At 42.4% G+C, this 21,214-nt stretch overlaps 1 protein-coding gene across 1 annotated transcript in view; it reads left to right on the top strand.

Moving 5' to 3' along the window:
- SPMIP3 (sperm microtubule inner protein 3) overlaps window positions 1-4,096 on the top strand; it is a 35,801-nt gene extending 31,705 nt beyond the window's left edge. Inside the window, exon 4 of the mRNA XM_075594677.1 lies at window positions 4,014-4,096. Coding sequence (XP_075450792.1) covers window positions 4,014-4,072 — 59 coding nt within the window. The 3' untranslated portion in view covers window positions 4,073-4,096. The remainder of the gene's footprint in view (window positions 1-4,013) is intronic.
- The last annotated feature ends 17,118 nt before the right edge of the window (window positions 4,097-21,214 follow it).

Below are 21,214 nucleotides of genomic sequence, written 5' to 3'. Positions count from 1 at the left end.
CCATATGGTATATGTGCAGGTAATAAATGCAACAATAGTGTGTATTTATTTATTTAATTATTAAAGTTAAGCACATCAATAGTGCCCACATGGAAATTATCAATTACTGGTAGAATTAACCATCCAACTAGTAGAGAAGTGGCACCATATTCTAATATTATTTATTATTACTTATATATAATTCATTTATATCTTATAGCATATATTTTATACAATATCAATCATTGCAAAGTCCATAATCAGTTCTAAGTTTTCTATGTATACCACTGATACCCACCCCATTCTAGTACCAATTGCAATTTATTGAAACAAACAAATATCAATTAAACAAACCAGTCAACTAACTGACACCAGTGTCTTGAATTTTCCAATCAATTAAGTATTTAATGGGGTATAGAGAGATGCAGACCCATCCCTGACGAAGCCACATTACGTGGTGAAACTTGTAGGAGAAGTTGCTAAGCACAGTACACAGACTGCACAGACTGCAGTGGGAGATCTCACAAACCACTTTGTGAGCTGCAGCATTAGCTGGGAGGACGGACAAGGAGACTGGATGCCCGGCCCGCTGATGTCACAGCGGGAAGAGCCTGGGGAAAACAGCGCGCCGACAGCAATTAGACGGCATCCGCAGAAGAAATCTACAGCCCCCGTCGAGCATCGGAGGCAACAGGTCTCCAAGCGGATCATCGCCCGAAACAGCTGAGCAGTTCGGCAGGCACCCCAAAAGTGAACATTGTCCTTGCAAACTCCAGGCAGCAGCAAAGACACGGAAAAAACTCCACACTATTTACAGGCAATTATCCTTCTTTATCAACTTTTTTATCATATACTGTACTTGTTTTTATATTTAAGCATTTTTCGTGTAAGTGCATAACATTGTATTTGTTGTCCTTTGTCACCACAGGTGATGCATAAAGTTTAAAAATGGTACATTGTGCCCTTCACATTCTTTTTCTATTTGAGGTTATCTCTAAATTAGAGCAGTGGTATCCTCTCCTTGTGGGGAAGCATTTCTTTCACCTAGAAGATCATCTCATACTACAGAGACTGAGAGTGTCAATCTTTCCCACCTTTCAGAGTGCACTCTAACTTAATTGGTCACCCAAAGGACTGACAGGGGGTGATTCAATCATTTATCAATCTGTGCTTAGCTTCTGGTCTGCATCTACATAAGAGATAAGAGCTATCAGTGGTTATCATTTTTATACAATTTATTGTTGTTTAGGTTTTATGAATAATGGTGTTTTAGTATTCTATTCCTTGGTTTTATATACTGTTGTTGAATTTGTGACTCCGTAGTCTGGAGGACACTATTTGTCTATTATCCACACCCCCAAGTCACTATTTACACCTATATGCAGTAGCTTGTGGCCACATCTAGCGCACCCCAATTGCACATTTTTTTCATTTACAGTTACATTAATACTGTATTTGAGCTTCCATTTTTGAAGCCCATTTTTGCGACGGGGGAGTTTTTAATACCCTTTATTTTAACTTTATGTTACTATTAAAATGTCTTTCATATTACTTACATTGTATTGTATGTCTTTATTTATATAGCGCCAAAAGTGTACTCAGCGCTTCACAAAGAATACAGTACAGGGAATTGTCTCCTGCAATGTTAATATCCCACGGTCATGTGACCCACGGGATTTTAACATGGCAGGGATACCGGCACCCCATAACAGGGCCTGTGTCTCGGCAAGTAGGGGGTCCCCGGACCTGAAATCAATGTGGTTTAGCTCCGGAGAACCCTGCTACAATACTTCAGTGAGGAAATTTTAAACTAAAAGCATGTTATCAGCGCTCAAACCTATATAACTATACCTAAATATTAACTAAAATAACCAGGTGCTTGACAAAAATAACTATTTAAAGTGTCCCCTATAAGAAAAAACCTTAATGTAAATTCCTCACAGCCTGTTGTGGCAGGTTGGGGAATGGCTGCCTTGGGAATATAACAACCCTATCCACAAGGGCTGTATACCATACACAGAGAGATAACAAATGACACAGATACAACACAGACTATAATTCCCTGGCGCACTATCAGATAATAAACCTGACGAATCGGAGTAGTCCCATGAATCAAAAGATGGTATAAAGAAGATCCAAAGTCCACAATGTCCCGTTCTTTTACACAGAATGCTGGTCTGAAAATACAAATAAAACAACCATTGCGCAGTACCCTATGGTCAGTATTCCAAGACCCCACCGTTGCTATCTACTTACTTAAAAATAGATAAGAATGGGCCTCAAAAGGTTTCTTTAAGTCCCCCACGATTGGCTCCGACTGATTCCTGCTGCTGGTATCACGCTTTATAGGCCCTACATGGGAGCTAGGCCACAAGCACGGCATAGCACAGTCTCTTATCACAAAACACAGTGTCTCCCATCATGATTGAAGAAATGGAAGCAATCCACAGGAGAGACTGGTTGTATCCCCCTTCAAAACCACAGTGGTGCACCGCAGAAGTGCACTTCAATTTATTTGTAAATTCAATTTATTTGTATTTTCAGACCAGCATTCTGTGTAAAAGAACGGGACATTGTGGACTGTGGATCTTCTTTATACCATCTTTTGATTCATGGGACTACTCCGATTCGTCAGGTTTATTATCTGATAGTGCGCCAGGGAATTATAGTCTGTGTTGTATCTGTGTCATTTGTTATCTCTCTGTACAATACTTCAGTGTTAAAATTTAAATAAAACCCCCACAATTTCCTGTTAGAGGCACGCAGTTAGAGTGACTGATTCAGCCTATCCCTTAATGCGCGTGTCTTAGGCCCCGTTCACACAGCCCGCTACACGACGTGCACGCGCGTTCGGCACAGATACCTGGCGGCCAATGGTAGTGTTCAGTATTTATTTATAAAAATGTTTAACCAGGAAGTAATACATTGAGAGTTACCTCTCGTTTCCAAGTATGTCCTGGGCACATAGTTATAAAAAAATACATGGTTACTTTAAAAGAACAGGGTTATACAGTCAAATCATGGACAGATAGAGTTGGAAAACTGGGTACAGGGGATAAAGGAATTAGTGAGTTTCAGATAGAAATAGAGCAGCTTTAACATCACCAAACATCAGCGAAGAGCAGCAAACGGCTCACACCCTTTGGCTACGCCAAAGGCTGTGTGCCTTTCGGGCAACGCAGATGCACACTGGGGCGAGTGGTTGAGATGCTGTGCAGCTGTGAACAAAACCTCTTTGTGTCCTCAGGGCTCGTTAACATTCCAGTGGGTGGGGTTGACGTTCTACAGAGAACAAGCAAATGTTAACCCTTAGCACGCTGGTCCTTTGCAGAGGGGTGCAGTTCTTGGGGAGCCCCATCAGGCTGTGCGCCTTTGGGGCAACGCAGATGCACACTGGGGCAAGTGGTTGAGATGCTGTGCAGCTGTGAACAAAAGCTCTTTGTGTCCTCAGGGCTCGTTAACATTCCAGTGGGTGGGGTTGACGTTCCACAGAGAACAAGCAAATGTTAACCCTTAGCACACTGGTCCTTTGCAGAGGGGAACAGTTCTTGGAGCCGCATCAGGCTGTGCGCCTTTGGGGCAACGCAGATGCACATTGGCTGCAAAGTGCAGGATGATCACACATCACCCAGCAGACGGAGGCACGCACGGGCGGACTCACGCACACAGCATCGCGAAGTGCGCTGTGTGAACGGGGCCTTACAGACAGGTATAACCCGGTAGGATTAACACAGCAGGGACACCTGCTGTGTTAATCTGATGGGCTATTTAGTCTGCAGAGGACCATCTCAGACCACTAAGCAATATACTGTAGTGCATGATTCAACCCGATAAATGGTCAGATAACAGCCGCTGCATCTGTATACCTTTAAAAAAAGATGTCCTAACTTTTCTGAAGATATCTATTGTATCTGCCATCATAGTATCCATGGGTAATGAATTCCATATTTTAATTTTAATACTGGTTGACAGGGGGAAAAATGGACCATAAAAGCAAATTATAAATTTCCTGCCATGTGGTTTCTTTTTTGCAGACACCAGCAACACCAAGTACATACCTGTGACCCATAAAGAGCCTCTTAAGAAGATATAAGAAGCAGCATAGCAGCACAAGAAGAGAAGGAGCGAATTTGCAAATAAAAGCAGTGTACCGCAACAATAAAATTAATTAAAAAAGTAAAACATAAAATTACTTGCTTGCTGGCTGACCTAAACTGAAAGTTCTACACGCTCTGCATCCATAAAAACCTTTGTTTGTCTGCAACCAACTATTTCCCCCTGATTTTATGGTTCTAAGTGCACTGGGTGCCAAATGTTGTTTCAAGTTGGCTGCTTTTGTAAATATTATATTTGGTTTATCGGGAATACTGTACTTGTTCCTAGAATGGGGTCACTCTTCAGTATTTCCCAATGTTTATTAATAATGGTTTTTATTTCTCCTGCTTCCCTACTGTAATTGGTTAAAAATGCATAATCAAATCTTCCCTCTCTAGTTGTCACGCCTGTATGCCCGCAGACCTGGCTAGACCCCAGTACTGAGGTGGGAACAGTATGATACCACACACCCACAGCAGTGGCTGGAAGCATATACTTCTTTGGGAGAGCTTCGGAAGGAGAGGGGTTAGGAGAGACAGTACCCAGTAGAATCCCCTCTACCTTTACTGGGTGTGCCCGTTTCCCAGCTTCAGGGGACAATTCTGGAGACGATGTTCCGAGGAAGCACAGTAGAAACACAGCCTGTTCTGGCGACACCGCGCTCTCTCGGTTGCCTGGAGTTGTTGACTACTGACCTGCATAGGTTCCGGTGCCTCCAGGGCCAGGAGAGGAGTAGTGGGCAACCTGTGAGAAACAACAGAGGGAGAAGAACGGGAACAGTGTCTCTCGTGACGTCGCTCCTGCGTACGCTGATCCATGCGTACGCTCAGGGTGATTAACTCTTCCAGGGACGTAGGCCGGGCATGAGTAGCCAGATCGTCTTTTAACATATCAGCGAGTCCGTGCCAGTACGCGGCAGCGAGAGCTTCATCATTCCATTGTACCTCGCGACCACTGTACGGAATTCGATGGCTTATTTGGCAGCTGATCTTTGGCCCTGAGTAATATGGAAGAGGGAAAAAGCGGCTGTCTCACGCCATGTGGGAGTATCAAACACGAGTTGAAATTCACGTCTGAACAACGGGTAGTCTTGCGTTATCTCGCATTTGCGCTCCCATAGGGGAGAGGCCCAAGCGAGAGCGTCTCCGGTGAGCAGAGCATATATGTATGCAATTTTAGCACGACCAGTAGGAAACAGGGAGGGGGACATTTCAAACTGCACCTCACATTGGTTTAAGAAACCGCGGCAGTGGAGGGGGTCCCCATCATAGCGATTCGGAGAGGGAATCCATGGACCAGGGCTGGCGTAGGAAGTAACCACTGGTGGCGTTGAAGCCGGGGGGCTTTCTCGAAGGGAAACATTAGTCAATTGCTGGGAGACAGTGGACAGCTGAGTACTAACGAATTGTAGGGTTTCCAGAGGAATAATTATCTCCACCACTGTACCCACCTCAGGGGGGTCTGCGTTTGTTGGGCTCTGCATAATGTCACACCTGTATGCCCGCAGACCTGGCTAGACCCCAGTACTGAGGTGGGAACGGTATGATACCACACACCCACAGCAGTGGGAGCAAGCCCGGAGTGTGGTATAGCGTTGCTGGGCCTGTTGGAAGAGTTGTTAGTTTATACTTGCAACGGTTGGGGATGTCCGTAAGAATAGTCGTGTCCGTGTGCCAATGTTCAGGAGTCCAGAGGTTAGAATCGTCAGAGTATAAGCCAGGTCCTAGGAAGCCAGAGGTAAGCGAAGTAGTATGGTAGCAGGGTTCAAAGGGTTACCAGAGAGCAGAGTAGTCCAGGACAAGCAGGGGTCAAAGCCAGGGAAATCCAAGATAACACAGGAGCAGGAAACAACAGGAACACAGAGGGAGCACCGCATAGGTCAGGTACACACCGGGAAACAGGAACTATGCAGAGCGAGGAAGAAGTGGACAGACAGGGGTTATAAAGGAGGGCATACCAATGGGAGAGAAGGGAGGAGTAGAGAGAGAAGTGGGAGACGACAGGGATAGGACAGGGAGAGAAAAGGAGGAGACAGATGGGGCAGTCAGGGGAATGACCTGGAGGGCTTGGGAGGCGGAGACAAGGAGAACAGGATAAGAAGAGCATGTGCGCGCGCCCTCTGTAAGCTGAAAATGCATGCGCACAGGTTGCAACACAGAGAGGGACCGCACGGAGCAAGGGAAGGACGCAGGAGGAGCACGGAGCCCAGAGAAGGGGAACGGGTGCGTGACCTGCGACCGTGAGACGGCATGCAGCGGCAGAGAGGAGGGAGCAGGTAGGTCAGGGAGACCAGTGGAGGAGCATGTGCGCGTGCCCCCCATGGGCTGAGGGAGCGCACGCACCGGACGCATCACCAGGCGCGCGGAACGCCGCGCCGCGGGCACCACGCAGGGAGGAGGCAACGGGACGGATGCCACTACAGGGGAAGGTAAAGCGAGCACCGCGGGAGAGAGGGAGCGGAGAGAATCATAGCAAGGACTCAGGGACAGCGTGGGTATGCGGGACCTGCGGGGAATGCGCTGCGGCAAAGGGAGAGAGGTGGAAGGCAAAGGAGAGGAGTGGGAAGGAGTCGAAGGGGCAGCAGGAGATGGGAGAGAGGGACAAGGAGGGGAAGGAATCTCCTGAGTCGTCACAGTATCCCCCCCTTGAGGATCAATCTCCGAGTGATCCAACCATGGCTTGAGGGGAAATTTCTGATGAAATAGAGAAAGTAGCCTTGGGGCGTGGATGTGATGTGCAGGTACCCAGGAACGTTCCTCAGGCCCGTAGCCCTTCCAGTGTACCAAAAACTGCAGTCTATTTTTAGACAAACGAGAGTCGATGAGAGACTGTATTCCGTACTCCTGTTGGCCCAGGGTGGTCACAGGATTGGGTCTCCAAGAGGGGTCCGGGAAATGAGGACTGGGAATAAATTCTTTAAGGAGAGAAACATGGAACACGGACGGAACCTTCATAGTTGGGGGAAGATCGAGACGATAGGCTACTGGATTCACCTTCTCTGAGATTTTGAATGGTCCCAAGAATCTAGGGGATAGTTTGGATGAAGGTGCTTTTAGCCTAATATTTTTGGAAGACAGCCACACCAGATCACCAGGTTTGAAGGAAGGACCCCTTTGACGGTGGCGATCTGCCTTGGTTTTTTGTTTGACAACCACAGACTGTAAAGACTTGAGGATTTTTTTCCAGGATTCTTGTAAGTTGGTGATATGAGAGTCGGCTGCAGGAACACCAGAAGGAGAAGGTGAGAGAGGGAGACTACTGGGGTGGAAGCCACAGTTGATAAAGAAAGGAGACTCCTGAGTAGACTCGTTCCTCAAGGAATTTATGGCAAATTCGGCCCATGGTAAAAGATCCACCCAGTTATCTTGCGAGTCTGAAATGAAGCATCTTAGATACTGTTCAAGAGTTTGGTTCATCCTTTCAGTTTGACCGTTGGTTTGTGGATGGTATCCAGAGGAAAACAAGAGAGAGATACCCAATCTTTTGGAGAAGGCCCGCCAGAATTTTGAGATGAACTGTGACCCACGATCCGAGACAATAGAAATGGGGACGCCATGCAACCTGAAGATCTCTCTGGAGAAGACGTCCACCAAGGTGGCAGAGTTGGGAAGACCCTTGAGGGGGATAAAGTGTGCCTGCTTTGAAAACCTGTCAACCACGACCAAAATAGTGTTCATCCCCTTGGAAATAGGCAGTTCAACAATAAAGTCCTTCGAAATGTGTTTCCAGGGTTGTTCAGGGATGGGAAGTGGTAGAAGAAGTCCAGAAGGTTTATGATGGAGAGTTTTACTCTGGGCACATACAGGACAGGCGGAAGTAAATTCGAGAATGTCTTGATTCCTCTTAGTGATTGGTTGTGGAAAGTGAGCGACCCAGGCAGGAAAAACATATGTGAATAAAAAACATATATAAAAGACAAATTAATGTGCAGTATGGTGATTCATAATTAAATAAATGTGCATAGATCTTGGCTCTAGGGGAGAACCTGCAACACTGTGAAGGGTAAGTTAGCTTATTTCAGATACTTATTAGACGATGAAATGATTTGTGAGGTTTTCTTTGTGTAAGACTTTTTCTCCCCTCTTGAACTTCTCTTCTGAGGGTTACTCCAGGAAAGGTGTAGCTCAATTTCCCATGGTATGCATGTAAAAGAGGAGCAGAAAAAACGGCCAATAGTATAGGTTGCAGAGAACTAAGTTTTATATGCAATAAAGTCGTAGGACATGTACTCACATTCAGTACACTGATATCATGCACATAAAGGTTTCTTTTGCGCTGTGTGCGCCCGCTGTGATGTCTCCCTGTCCTCCTCTGTTCTTAGTGCTGCCGTCGCCAATGGCGTCTGACGTCACTTCCGGATGGTATCTGGTCGCATCCGTTGGTAGGGGACTGTGAGGCGCCGAACAGGGAATCACTGGGGAGTGCAGATGTCTAGAGTCTTTCGGTCTTCGCTTACAGTCAGCTGCAGCTTTGACTGAGTAAGCTCTGGATCAGGCTCTACGCGTTTCGCTGCGTCATACAGCTTCGTCAGGAGCGTCATACAGTGTTGCGTGGGCTTGGTGTATTTAAATGATTAAAGTCTAATTGGTAAATTGGTCCTAATCTCTTTCAGATAATTCAAAGCATCATTTTAACCCACAAGTTTGCCTTTACATAGGCACATGACTATGTGGTTAAAAAACTTCAATTAACCCATACGATACTGCGTTTATGACTACTTTTAACAAAGATGCTAAGACTATAGAAAAGATCGTACGTAAACACTGGCATGTTTTAAAATCAGACAATATTTTAAGGGAAATCTTACCGGACAATCCAAAAATAATTTTTAAGAGGGCACAAAATATAAAAAATTTAATAGCACCTAGCGCCTTAAGAAACACAAGAGATTTGACTCAAGGGTGGCTTAAAGATTTGACGGGTTTTTATGGCTGCTCTTCTTGCAAGGCTTGCCAACATAAACTAAAAGACAAAACTAGTTTTAAAAGCCAAAGGAATAACGAGTCTTTTAAAATCAAGCAATATATGAATTGTACTACTAATTTTGTAATTTATATGCTCCAGTGCCCGTGTGGGCTTCAATATGTGGGGAAGACGTCAAGGCCCATCCGCATTCGCATTCTGGAACATCTTAGTAATATTAGAAGAGGGATTTTAACTCACAGCGTTTCAAAGCACTACGCTAAATACCATCAGTCAAATCCGGATAGTCTGAAATTTATGGCTATCGAGAATGTGAAACAACATTGGAGAGGCCGCTCACGAGAGGTAGACTTAAGCAAAAGGGAAATGTACTGGATTCATAAGCTAGATACACTAATACCACATGGCTTGAATTCAGACTTTGAAGTGCTACCCTTTTTACATGATTGAAATTGAAAAACTCTGGGCCTCCTAATTACAAACTATTCCTTTTATTGTTGCTTACATAAGATTTACTTTATAAAAAATACTATATTAAAAAAACTTTTAATGATTTTTAAATTTTATAAACTCAAAAATATGATTGGCATTATTTAATTCGATAGATATTCCCTAATTTTTATTTAATCAATAATTTTTAATATATAAATTTTACTGTACCCTTTTTAACAGTAATTAGAATCTCGCCGTCAGTGTATATTTTAATGTATTTTACTACGTTTTAATTACCTTCTCCAGTCTGTAATGTACTGACCCTTCACCCTTAAGTCTACCTCTGATTATAATACAACATAGTGTAATATATATTTAACCAATAATTCCCTATACAATACTTAATGCAAATATTATTGTTATACTAACTTTTGATGCTTATCTCTCTTCTCTCCTAACCTAGGCATTTTTCATGACCTATTGTGCACAATAATTAGTGTTAGATAATAGGATGATAGTATCTGTTCTCTTAAATCTCCTCTAATTATAGTTAACTCGGCAGAATGAATCATCATATTTACTGCTTTTTATATAATTAATTCATTTTCTCAAATATAAATATTTTTTATTTGAATATTCTTATACTTTTATGTAGTTTTAAAATATGTTCTAATAAAGATTGTCTTAAATAAAACGTTATATGTATTTTATCTATTAGTAATGTAATGAGTGTAGGTTTTTTTAACCACATAGTCATGTGCCTATGTAAAGGCAAACTTGTGGGTTAAAATGATGCTTTGAATTATCTGAAAGAGATTAGGACCAATTTACCAATTAGACTTTAATCATTTAAATACACCAAGCCCACGCAACACTGTATGACGCTCCTGACGAAGCTGTATGACGCAGCGAAACGCGTAGAGCCTGATCCAGAGCTTACTCAGTCAAAGCTGCAGCTGACTGTAAGCGAAGACCGAAAGACTCTAGACATCTGCACTCCCCAGTGATTCCCTGTTCGGCGCCTCACAGTCCCCTACCAACGGATGCGACCAGATACCATCCGGAAGTGACGTCAGACGCCATTGGCGACGGCAGCACTAAGAACAGAGGAGGACAGGGAGACATCACAGCGGGCGCACACAGCGCAAAAGAAACCTTTATGTGCATGATATCAGTGTACTGAATGTGAGTACATGTCCTACGACTTTATTGCATATAAAACTTAGTTCTCTGCAACCTATACTATTGGCCGTTTTTTCTGCTCCTCTTTTACATGCATACCATGGGAAATTGAGCTACACCTTTCCTGGAGTAACCCTCAGAAGAGAAGTTCAAGAGGGGAGAAAAAGTCTTACACAAAGAAAACCTCACAAATCATTTCATCGTCTAATAAGTATCTGAAATAAGCTAACTTACCCTTCACAGTGTTGTAGGTTCTCCCCTAGAGCCAAGATCTATGCACATTTATTTAATTATGAATCACCATACTGCACATTAATTTGTCTTTTATATATGTTTTTTATTCACATATGTTTTTCCTGCCTGGGTCGCTCACTTTCCACAACCAATCACGACTGTACTTGTGGGAAATCCGAGCATATTTCCCTGGAAGGTTTGAGAAGTACCCTGTCGGGTAACATTATTTTATTCACTGAATTATATTTTATAATTTATTAGACAGCTGTGGCGCCTAGGCAAGTCATTTAGTATATTGTTTCTTCTGCTTTTGATTTGTGGGCTGCCTGTTTGCTTTCTAAATTTGATTTTCACGAATATTTTTTTATCACTGTTATTAGAATAGTAATTAGGTAATGGATATCACTTCACCAAATATATTTGCTAAAAGACACTCTAGACAGACACAATTTAATTATCAAGATGTAGATACATCACACACACCAATATCGTATGACCTATTAGAGGAAGAATTTCACAAATTAGATAGGTTATTAGTTAAAGACACAAAAAAATGGTTGGATCTAAGCTTTTTGAATAAATATATCAAATGTAATAGAATACCAAGGGGTCTGAGATTCTCTAAAGATCCCTCCTCTAATTTGGAGGATGACGAATTTGTGAAAACTTGGTATAATATTATTGACAAATGCTCGGTGGATTTGATGCTAGCATTAGTCAACCAACACAAAAAGAATATCAAAAAAATAGATGAAGAAGTAACAATTATAGAGGAGAAATTAGCGCATTTAGAGGATACTGCGGAATTTAAAATTAAAGATAGGGAACTAAAGAAAAAAATAGATAAGTTAGAGAATGACCTATATATTAACAAAACTGATAAATTCCTAAGAGATGAGGAAGATTATAAGAGGGGAGAACAAAGGGATTGGAAGAGGAAGAGAAACACCTACCAAGGAGATAGAAGATATGACAATAGATATAGCAGTACCTTTGATAGAAAAGAAAAATCTTTCTATGGGAGTCATGCCCATAGGAGAGACACAAACTATGTCTCTGGATATAATAAATCAAATACCACATATGTTGATCAGAAAGAACAACATCAAAGAGACAACAATCCAAGAGTAGATACAACACTGATATCTAACAAAAGCAATAAAACTATTTTTGAAGAAAGAGAAACACGTAGAGATACTGAGATGCAAAAGGAGAGAGATAGAGTTAGGGAGAGAGATTCCAGAATGGAGGAGGAGAGACGAAGGGAGAGGGAGAGACAGAGAGAGAGAGAAAGACAGAGAGAAAAAGATTTGAGAGTGAAGGAAGAAAGAGAAAGAACTATGAGAGACAAAGAAAGAGAGACCAGAAGATATAGGGAACAACAAAGAGATAGAGATTTTGCGTATCACCAAGAGCAAAGAGAAATAGAAAAGAGGGAGAAAGATCAAAAAGATAGAGAATATCAAAAAGAGAAAGAAATTAAAAGAGAAAGGGAAATGAAAAGAGAAAGGGAAGAAAGGAAAAGAGAAAGAGAAAGATATCATCTAGATAAACAACAGAAAACTAGCAGATCCAGGTCACCAATTGGAGCAACTGGACAGACTAGTTTTTTAGACATGGACACAACATTGAGTGTATGGGAGATACCCAGCACTTATACCCCCCCCGAAAGAGAGGAGGGATCCAAAACAATATCTAAAAAGAGACAACATCAGAGAGGGAAACGAGGAAAAAGAAGGAAAAGGGAAAGACTGAACAAAAAAGAGGAGATTGACACAAGGAGTATTTTCAATTTAAGCAAAGTAGAACTAACTATACCACAACAAAAATTGATTTCAAAGGAACTGTCTTTTGCACCGTCAATGGGGCCCAATAATTTTGGCCTATTTTTGGATGCAAATCGCTATCTTAGAAAATTGACAGTGAAAAGATTCTTCCAAAGTAAAAACACAGAATCTAGATTACATGTGGAGAAAGCCAATATCAACGTTGAGGAGAGTAAATTTAAACATACTTCATTAAAACAGAAGTCCTCATTTTATCCGACCTATTATAAAGGGAAACATCTTGAAGTATTCTATGATTTAATTGTCAAGGATTTTGAGACACTTTCTAAGAATACAAAATCGTCGACCAGAAATAACTTAACAATAGAGGAAAGAAAAGCCTTGGAAGAGATAACCAAAAATGAAAACATAGTAATCAAACAGGCTGATAAAGGTGGTGGAACAGTTATAATGGACAAAGAGGAATATTTGAAGGAAGTACACCGCCTTTTAGGTGATGAAAATACTTACAGTACCTTAAAGAAAAATCCAAGTATAGATTTTTATAAAGATCTGATTGTGCTGTTAGAAGGAGGCAGAGATAAAGGTATCCTAACTGAATCTGAATATAAATTTCTAAACAATAAGTCACCTCAGATTCCGATCTTTTATATTCTGCCAAAAATCCACAAATGTCTCCAAAATCCGCCTGGGAGGCCGATTGTATCAGGCATTAATTCATTGACGTCAAACCTATCAGCTTATATTGATAATTTCCTCCAGGGCTACGTTAAAGATATGCCATCGTATTTAAAAGATACAACAGATATTATAAATACCTTAAACAAACTTGTATGGAAGGAAGACTATTTATTAGCTACCATTGATGTTGCCTCATTATATACATCTATTATACACCAACTAGGCCTACAAGCGGTGGAGCATTTTCTTAGGAAGGATCCAGATTTACATGAATTGCAGATACAGTTTCTTTTGGACAGTATTTTGTTCATCCTGCAAAAGAATTATTTTGTATTTGACAATATATTTTATGTTCAGAAATGTGGCACCGCCATGGGAACGAAGTTTGCCCCCAGCTACGCGAACCTCTTCATGGGGTTCTGGGAGGACCGCACCATCTGGCCCGGAGGCGAGCTGGGGGGTAACTTGGTCCTATGGCGGCGCTACATTGATGACATTATCCTTATTTGGCAGGGAAAGAAATCAGACTTGGAGCAATTTATTTTGGATTTGAATAAAAACGATTGTAATTTAAAATTCACATATACTATAAGCGAGACTTCAGTCGAATATCTAGATTTAAATATTTATATAGAGGAAGGCATTCTAAAAACCAAGACACATTTTAAAAACGTTGACTGCAACAATTTCATCTTAAGATCAAGTTGTCATCACCATCAGTGGATGGACGGGGTCCCCTATAGCCAGTATAGGAGGCTCCGCAGAAATTGTACCGAAGATAATGTGTTCAATGATCAATGCAAAGTTTTGGAAAAAAGATTTATAGAGAAAAACTATAGCCAAGACACTTTAGATAATGCATTTATGAAGGCAAAAAACTTAGATAGAAATGATACTCTAACATCTAACAAAAAAACAAATTTTATATCCCCCACTTCAATTAACCCATACGATACTGCGTTTATGACTACTTTTAACAAAGATGCTAAGACTATAGAAAAGATCGTACGTAAACACTGGCATGTTTTAAAATCAGACAATATTTTAAGGGAAATCTTACCGGACAATCCAAAAATAATTTTTAAGAGGGCACAAAATATAAAAAATTTAATAGCACCTAGCGCCTTAAGAAACACAAGAGATTTGACTCAAGGGTGGCTTAAAGATTTGACGGGTTTTTATGGCTGCTCTTCTTGCAAGGCTTGCCAACATAAACTAAAAGACAAAACTAGTTTTAAAAGCCAAAGGAATAACGAGTCTTTTAAAATCAAGCAATATATGAATTGTACTACTAATTTTGTAATTTATATGCTCCAGTGCCCGTGTGGGCTTCAATATGTGGGGAAGACGTCAAGGCCCATCCGCATTCGCATTCTGGAACATCTTAGTAATATTAGAAGAGGGATTTTAACTCACAGCGTTTCAAAGCACTACGCTAAATACCATCAGTCAAATCCGGATAGTCTGAAATTTATGGCTATCGAGAATGTGAAACAACATTGGAGAGGCCGCTCACGAGAGGTAGACTTAAGCAAAAGGGAAATGTACTGGATTCATAAGCTAGATACACTAATACCACATGGCTTGAATTCAGACTTTGAAGTGCTACCCTTTTTACATGATTGAAATTGAAAAACTCTGGGCCTCCTAATTACAAACTATTCCTTTTATTGTTGCTTACATAAGATTTACTTTATAAAAAATACTATATTAAAAAAACTTTTAATGATTTTTAAATTTTATAAACTCAAAAATATGATTGGCATTATTTAATTCGATAGATATTCCCTAATTTTTATTTAATCAATAATTTTTAATATATAAATTTTACTGTAACCTTTTTAACAGTAATTAGAATCTCGCCGTCAGTGTATATTTTAATGTATTTTACTACGTTTTAATTACCTTCTCCAGTCTGTAATGTACTGACCCTTCACCCTTAAGTCTACCTCTGATTATAATACAACATAGTGTAATATATATTTAACCAATAATTCCCTATACAATACTTAATGCAAATATTATTGTTATACTAACTTTTGATGCTTATCTCTCTTCTCTCCTAACCTAGGCATTTTTCATGACCTATTGTGCACAATAATTAGTGTTAGATAATAGGATGATAGTATCTGTTCTCTTAAATCTCCTCTAATTATAGTTAACTCGGCAGAATGAATCATCATATTTACTGCTTTTTATATAATTAATTCATTTTCTCAAATATAAATATTTTTTATTTGAATATTCTTATACTTTTATGTAGTTTTAAAATATGTTCTAATAAAGATTGTCTTAAATAAAACGTTATATGTATTTTATCTATTAGTAATGTAATGAGTGTAGGTTTTTTTAACCACATAGTCATGTGCCTATGTAAAGGCAAACTTGTGGGTTAAAATGATGCTTTGAATTATCTGAAAGAGATTAGGACCAATTTACCAATTAGACTTTAATCATTTAAATACACCAAGCCCACGCAACACTGTATGACGCTCCTGACGAAGCTGTATGACGCAGCGAAACGCGTAGAGCCTGATCCAGAGCTTACTCAGTCAAAGCTGCAGCTGACTGTAAGCGAAGACCGAAAGACTCTAGACATCTGCACTCCCCAGTGATTCCCTGTTCGGCGCCTCACAGTCCCCTACCAACGGATGCGACCAGATACCATCCGGAAGTGACGTCAGACGCCATTGGCGACGGCAGCACTAAGAACAGAGGAGGACAGGGAGACATCACAGCGGGCGCACACAGCGCAAAAGAAACCTTTATGTGCATGATATCAGTGTACTGAATGTGAGTACATGTCCTACGACTTTATTGCATATAAAACTTAGTTCTCTGCAACCTATACTATTGGCCGTTTTTTCTGCTCCTCTTTTACATGCATACCATGGGAAATTGAGCTACACCTTTCCTGGAGTAACCCTCAGAAGAGAAGTTCAAGAGGGGAGAAAAAGTCTTACACAAAGAAAACCTCACAAATCATTTCATCGTCTAATAAGTATCTGAAATAAGCTAACTTACCCTTCACAGTGTTGTAGGTTCTCCCCTAGAGCCAAGATCTATGCACATTTATTTAATTATGAATCACCATACTGCACATTAATTTGTCTTTTATATATGTTTTTTATTCACATATGTTTTTCCTGCCTGGGTCGCTCACTTTCCACAACCAATCACGACTGTACTTGTGGGAAATCCGAGCATATTTCCCTGGAAGGTTTGAGAAGTACCCTGTCGGGTAACATTATTTTATTCACTGAATTATATTTTATAATTTATTAGACAGCTGTGGCGCCTAAGCAAGTCATTTAGTATATTGATTCCTCTTAGGCCACCAAAAAGTCTGTTTAATGAGATTTGCCGTCCTTTTGAAGCCTGGATGACCAACTGCTCTAGAGGAATGACCCCAAAGTAACACTTTATGGCGAAAACGTGGAACAGCGTAGAGACGTCCTTCTGGTACCCTGAACCTGCTGGGAATATGCGCTTGTGCCTTGTTGATCTCATCCAACACATCGAAGTTGTTAGCAGAAATTATGCAGTTGGCCGGGAGAATAGGTTCCGAGATTTCTTTAGCTTCAGTCTCAGAGGCAAACTGATGAGAAAGGGCGTCCGCTTTAACATTTTTGGTCCCAGGAATATATGAGATAGTGTAGTTGAAGCGGCAAAAGAAGAGTGACCAGCGAGCTTGGCGGGAGCCTAGGCGACGAGCCCCCTCAATATATAACAAATTTTTGTGGTCAGTGAGAATAGCGATTGGTTCTTTGGAACCCTCCAAAAGATGTCTCCATTCTTGGAGAGCCAACTTAATGGCCAAAAGTTCGCGATTACCGACATCATAATTCCTTTCTGCTGCTGAGAATTTCCGTGAACAAAAACCACAAGGATTGAGTTTCTCTTGGGGAGAAGTCCTCTGGGAAAGAACTGCGCCAGCTCCTACGTCTGAGGCGTCAACCTCCAAAGTAAAGGGGAGGGAGGTATCTGGATGACGAAGGATGGGAGCAGACACGAACGCCTTCTTGAGAATCTCAAAGGCTGAAATGGCTTCAGGTGACCAGGAAGAGACGTCGGCGCCATTTTTGGTCAAGGCGGTGATGGGAAGAACAATAGAAGAAATTTTTTTGATAAACTTCCTGTATTAATTGGCAAAGCCAAGAAAACGTTGCACAGCCTTGAGCGAATTAGGGAGTGGCCAGTCGAGAACCGCCTTCAGCTTCTCTGGGTCCATGGAAAAACCTTGGCTGGAGATGATATAGCCTAGGAAGGCCGTGGAAGTCTGGTGAAACAGACATTTCTCCATCTTGGCGTAAAGACGATTAGAACAAAGCCTGGAGAGCACAAGTTTGGTATGTTGAATGTGTTCCTCCAGATTTTTAGAAAAAATAAGAATGTCGTTTAGATAGACAATGACAAAAGTTCCCAATACATCATGGAAGATGTCGTTCATAAATTCCTGAAACACGGCCGGGGCGTTACAGAGCCCAAAAGGCATAACAAGATATTCATAATGTCCAGAACGTGTGTTAAACGCTGTTTTCCACTCGTCTCCTTCCCTTATACGAATGAGAGGCACCCCTTAAGTCCAGTTTTGAGAAGATAGAGGCCCCTTGGACACGGTCGAACCGTTCAGAAATGAGCAGAAGAGGATACCGTTTTTTCACCGTGATCTTATTAAGTCCGCGGAAGTCGATGCAAGGCCTCAGTGATCCCTCCTTCTTCTTCACAAAGAAGAAGCCAGCCCCGGCAGGAGAGGTAGAGTTGCCGATGAATCCCTTTTCCAGATTTTCCTGAATATAAGTAGTCATGGCCTCGGTCTCCGGGATGGAGAGTGGATAAGACTTAGACTTCGGCAGGACAGTCCCAGGGATGAGGTCGACAGGGCAATCGTACGGACGATGAGGAGGGAGAACCTCTGCTTGTACCTTATTGAACACGTCCAAGTACTCATGGTACACAGCAGGCAGGGGCAACCGATCGGCAGGTACGGAGTCCAGACCGGCAAGCACAACCACGGGAGGATCCGCTGGCACAGCATCTGCGGACGAGGGCCACTGGATAGGCAGAGTACCGGACCAATCAATGCGCGGATTATGGAGTTGAAGCCAAGGTAATCCTAAAATAATTTGTATGGAAAGGGATTGGAAACATCAAAGACAATTACCTCCTTGTGACCATCAGCCAGGGTCAAGGTAAGAGGAATAGACTCCTTAATGATGAAGGCCGGCTGGAGCGTTCGTCCGTCGATGGCCTCAAGGCCAATAGGGCTCTTCCTTCTGACCATGGGAATTTGATTCTCCAATGCGACCTGCTGGTCCAGGAAATTACCGCCCAATCCTGAATCGATGAACGCTTCAACCTTTACGACAAGGTTGGGACCCTCCAAAGTGGCTGGAAGCATATACTTCTTTGGGAGAGCTTCGGAAGGAGAGGGGTTAGGAGAGACAGTACCCAGTAGAATCCCCTCTACCTTTACTGGGTGTGCCCGTTTCCCAGCTTCAGGGGACAATTCTGGAGACGATGTTCCGAGGAAGCACAGTAGAAACACAGCCTGTTCTGGCGACACCGCACTCTCTCGGTTGCCTGGAGTTGTTGACTACTGACCTGCATAGGTTCCGGTGCCTCCAGGGCCAGGAGAGGAGTAGTGGGCAACCTGTGAGAAACAACAGAGGGAGAAGAACGGGAACAGTGTCTCTCGTGACGTCGCTCCTGCGTACGCTGATCCATGCGTACGCTCAGGGTGATTAACTCTTCCAGGGACGTAGGCCGGGCATGAGTAGCCAGATCGTCTTTTAACGTATCAGCGAGTCCGTGCCAGTACGTGGCAGTGAGAGCTTCATCATTCCATTGTACCTCGGCGACCACTGTACGGAATTCGATGGCTTATTTGGCAGCTGATCTTTGGCCCTGAGTAATATGGAAGAGGGAAAAAGCGGCTGTCTCACGCCATGTGGGAGTATCAAACACGAGTTGAAATTCACGTCTGAACAACGGGTAGTCTTGCGTTATCTCGCATTTGCGCTCACATAGGGGAGAGGCCCAAGCGAGAGCGTCTCCGGTGAGCAGAGCATATATGTATGCAATTTTAGCACGACCAGTAGGAAACAGGGAGGGGGACATTTCAAACTACACCTCACATTGGTTTAAGAAACCGCGGCAGTGGAGGGGGTCCCCATCAAGGCGATTCGGAGAGGGAATCCATGGACCAGGGCTGGCGTAGGAAGTAACCACTGGTGGCGTTGAAGCCGGGGGGCTTTCTCGAAGGGAAACATTAGTCAATTGCTGGGAGACAGTGGACAGCTGAGTACTAACGAATTGTAGGGTTTCCAGAGGAATAATTATCTCCACCACTGTACCCACCTCAGGGGGGTCTGCGTTTGTTGGGCTCTGCATAATGTCACACCTGTATCCCCGCTGACCTGGCTAGACCCCAGTACTGAGGTGGGAACGGTATGATACCACACACCCACAGCAGTGGGAGCAAGCTCGGAGTGTGGTATAGCGTTGCTGGGCCTGTTGGAAGAGTTGTTATTTTATACTTGCAACGGTTGGGGATGTCCGTAAGAATAGTCGTGTCCATGTGCCAATGTTCAGGAGTCCAGAGGTTAGAATCGTCAGAGTATAAGCCAGGTCCTAGGAAGCCAGAGGTAAGCGAAGTAGTATGGTAGCAGGGTTCAAAGGGTTACCAGAGAGCAGAGTAGTCCAGGACAAGCAGGGGTCAAAGCCAGGGAAATCCAAGATAACACAGGAGCAGGAAACAACAGGAACACAGAGGGAGCACAGCATAGGTCAGGTACACACAGGGAAACAGGAACTATGCAGAGCGAGGAAGAAGGGGTTATAAAGGAGGGCATACCAATGGGAGAGAGGGGAGGAGTAGAGAGAGAAGTGGGAGATTACAGGGATTGGACAGGGAGAGAAGAGGAGGAGACAGAAGGGGCAGTCAGGGGAATGGCCTGGAGGGCTTGGGAGGCGGAGACAAGGGGAACAGGATAAGAAGAGCATGTGCACGCGCCCTCTGTAAGCTGAGGATGCGCGCGCACAGGTTGCAACACAGAGAGGGACCGCACGGATCCCAGAGAAGGGGAACGCGTGTGTAGGGAAGAAATAAGAGAAAGACAGGGTAGTGAAAATAATCCAGACAATTTTCCCGTATCAGAAGAAATTGTAGCGAAAATGAATATTACAAATCACAATCTAATATGCTGAAACAGAGATTTGTAGATAAAAACTACAATGAGAATATGTTAGACAAAGCGATACAAAAGGTGGATAAAATAAATAGAACAGACCTTTTAAAACCCAAGATCAAAACCAACACTAGAGAGGGAAGATTTGATTATGCATTTTTGACCAATTACAGTAGGGAAGCAGGAGAAATAAAAACCATTATTAATAAACATTGGGAAATCCTAAAGAGTGACCCCATTCTAGGAACAAGTATTCCCGATAAACCAAATATAATATTTAGAAAAGCAGACAACTTGAAACAACATTTGGCACCCAGTGCACTTAGAACCATAAAATCAGGGGGAAATAGTTGGTTGCAGACAAACAAAGGTTTTTATGGATGCAGAGCGTGTAGAACCTGTCAGTTTAGGTCAGCCAGCAACACAGAATTTGTTTCAAATATTACAGGGGGAAAATTCCTTATAGATTCCTGCATGACTTGTAAAACTGATCATGTCGTATATCTCTTAGATTAGAGTGTCCTAGCAAAATGCAGTATATTGGAAAAACAGAAAGACCTATTCGGACACGAATTTTGGAACATTTAAGTAGTATTAAAAGGAAATTAGAAACGCATGTTGTATCCAATCACTTTGCCAAATTCCATCAGGGAGATAGTGCTGGCTTGACCTTCATTGCAATCGAACACGTTCTGCAACATTGGAGAGGGG

Source organism: Ascaphus truei, chromosome 4 (genome assembly GCF_040206685.1).
Source record: "Ascaphus truei isolate aAscTru1 chromosome 4, aAscTru1.hap1, whole genome shotgun sequence".
NCBI classification, from domain to species: Eukaryota; Metazoa; Chordata; class Amphibia; order Anura; family Ascaphidae; genus Ascaphus; species Ascaphus truei.
The sequence above is the reverse complement of the archived record's forward strand: the minus strand, read 5'-3'. Positions and strand labels throughout refer to the sequence as shown.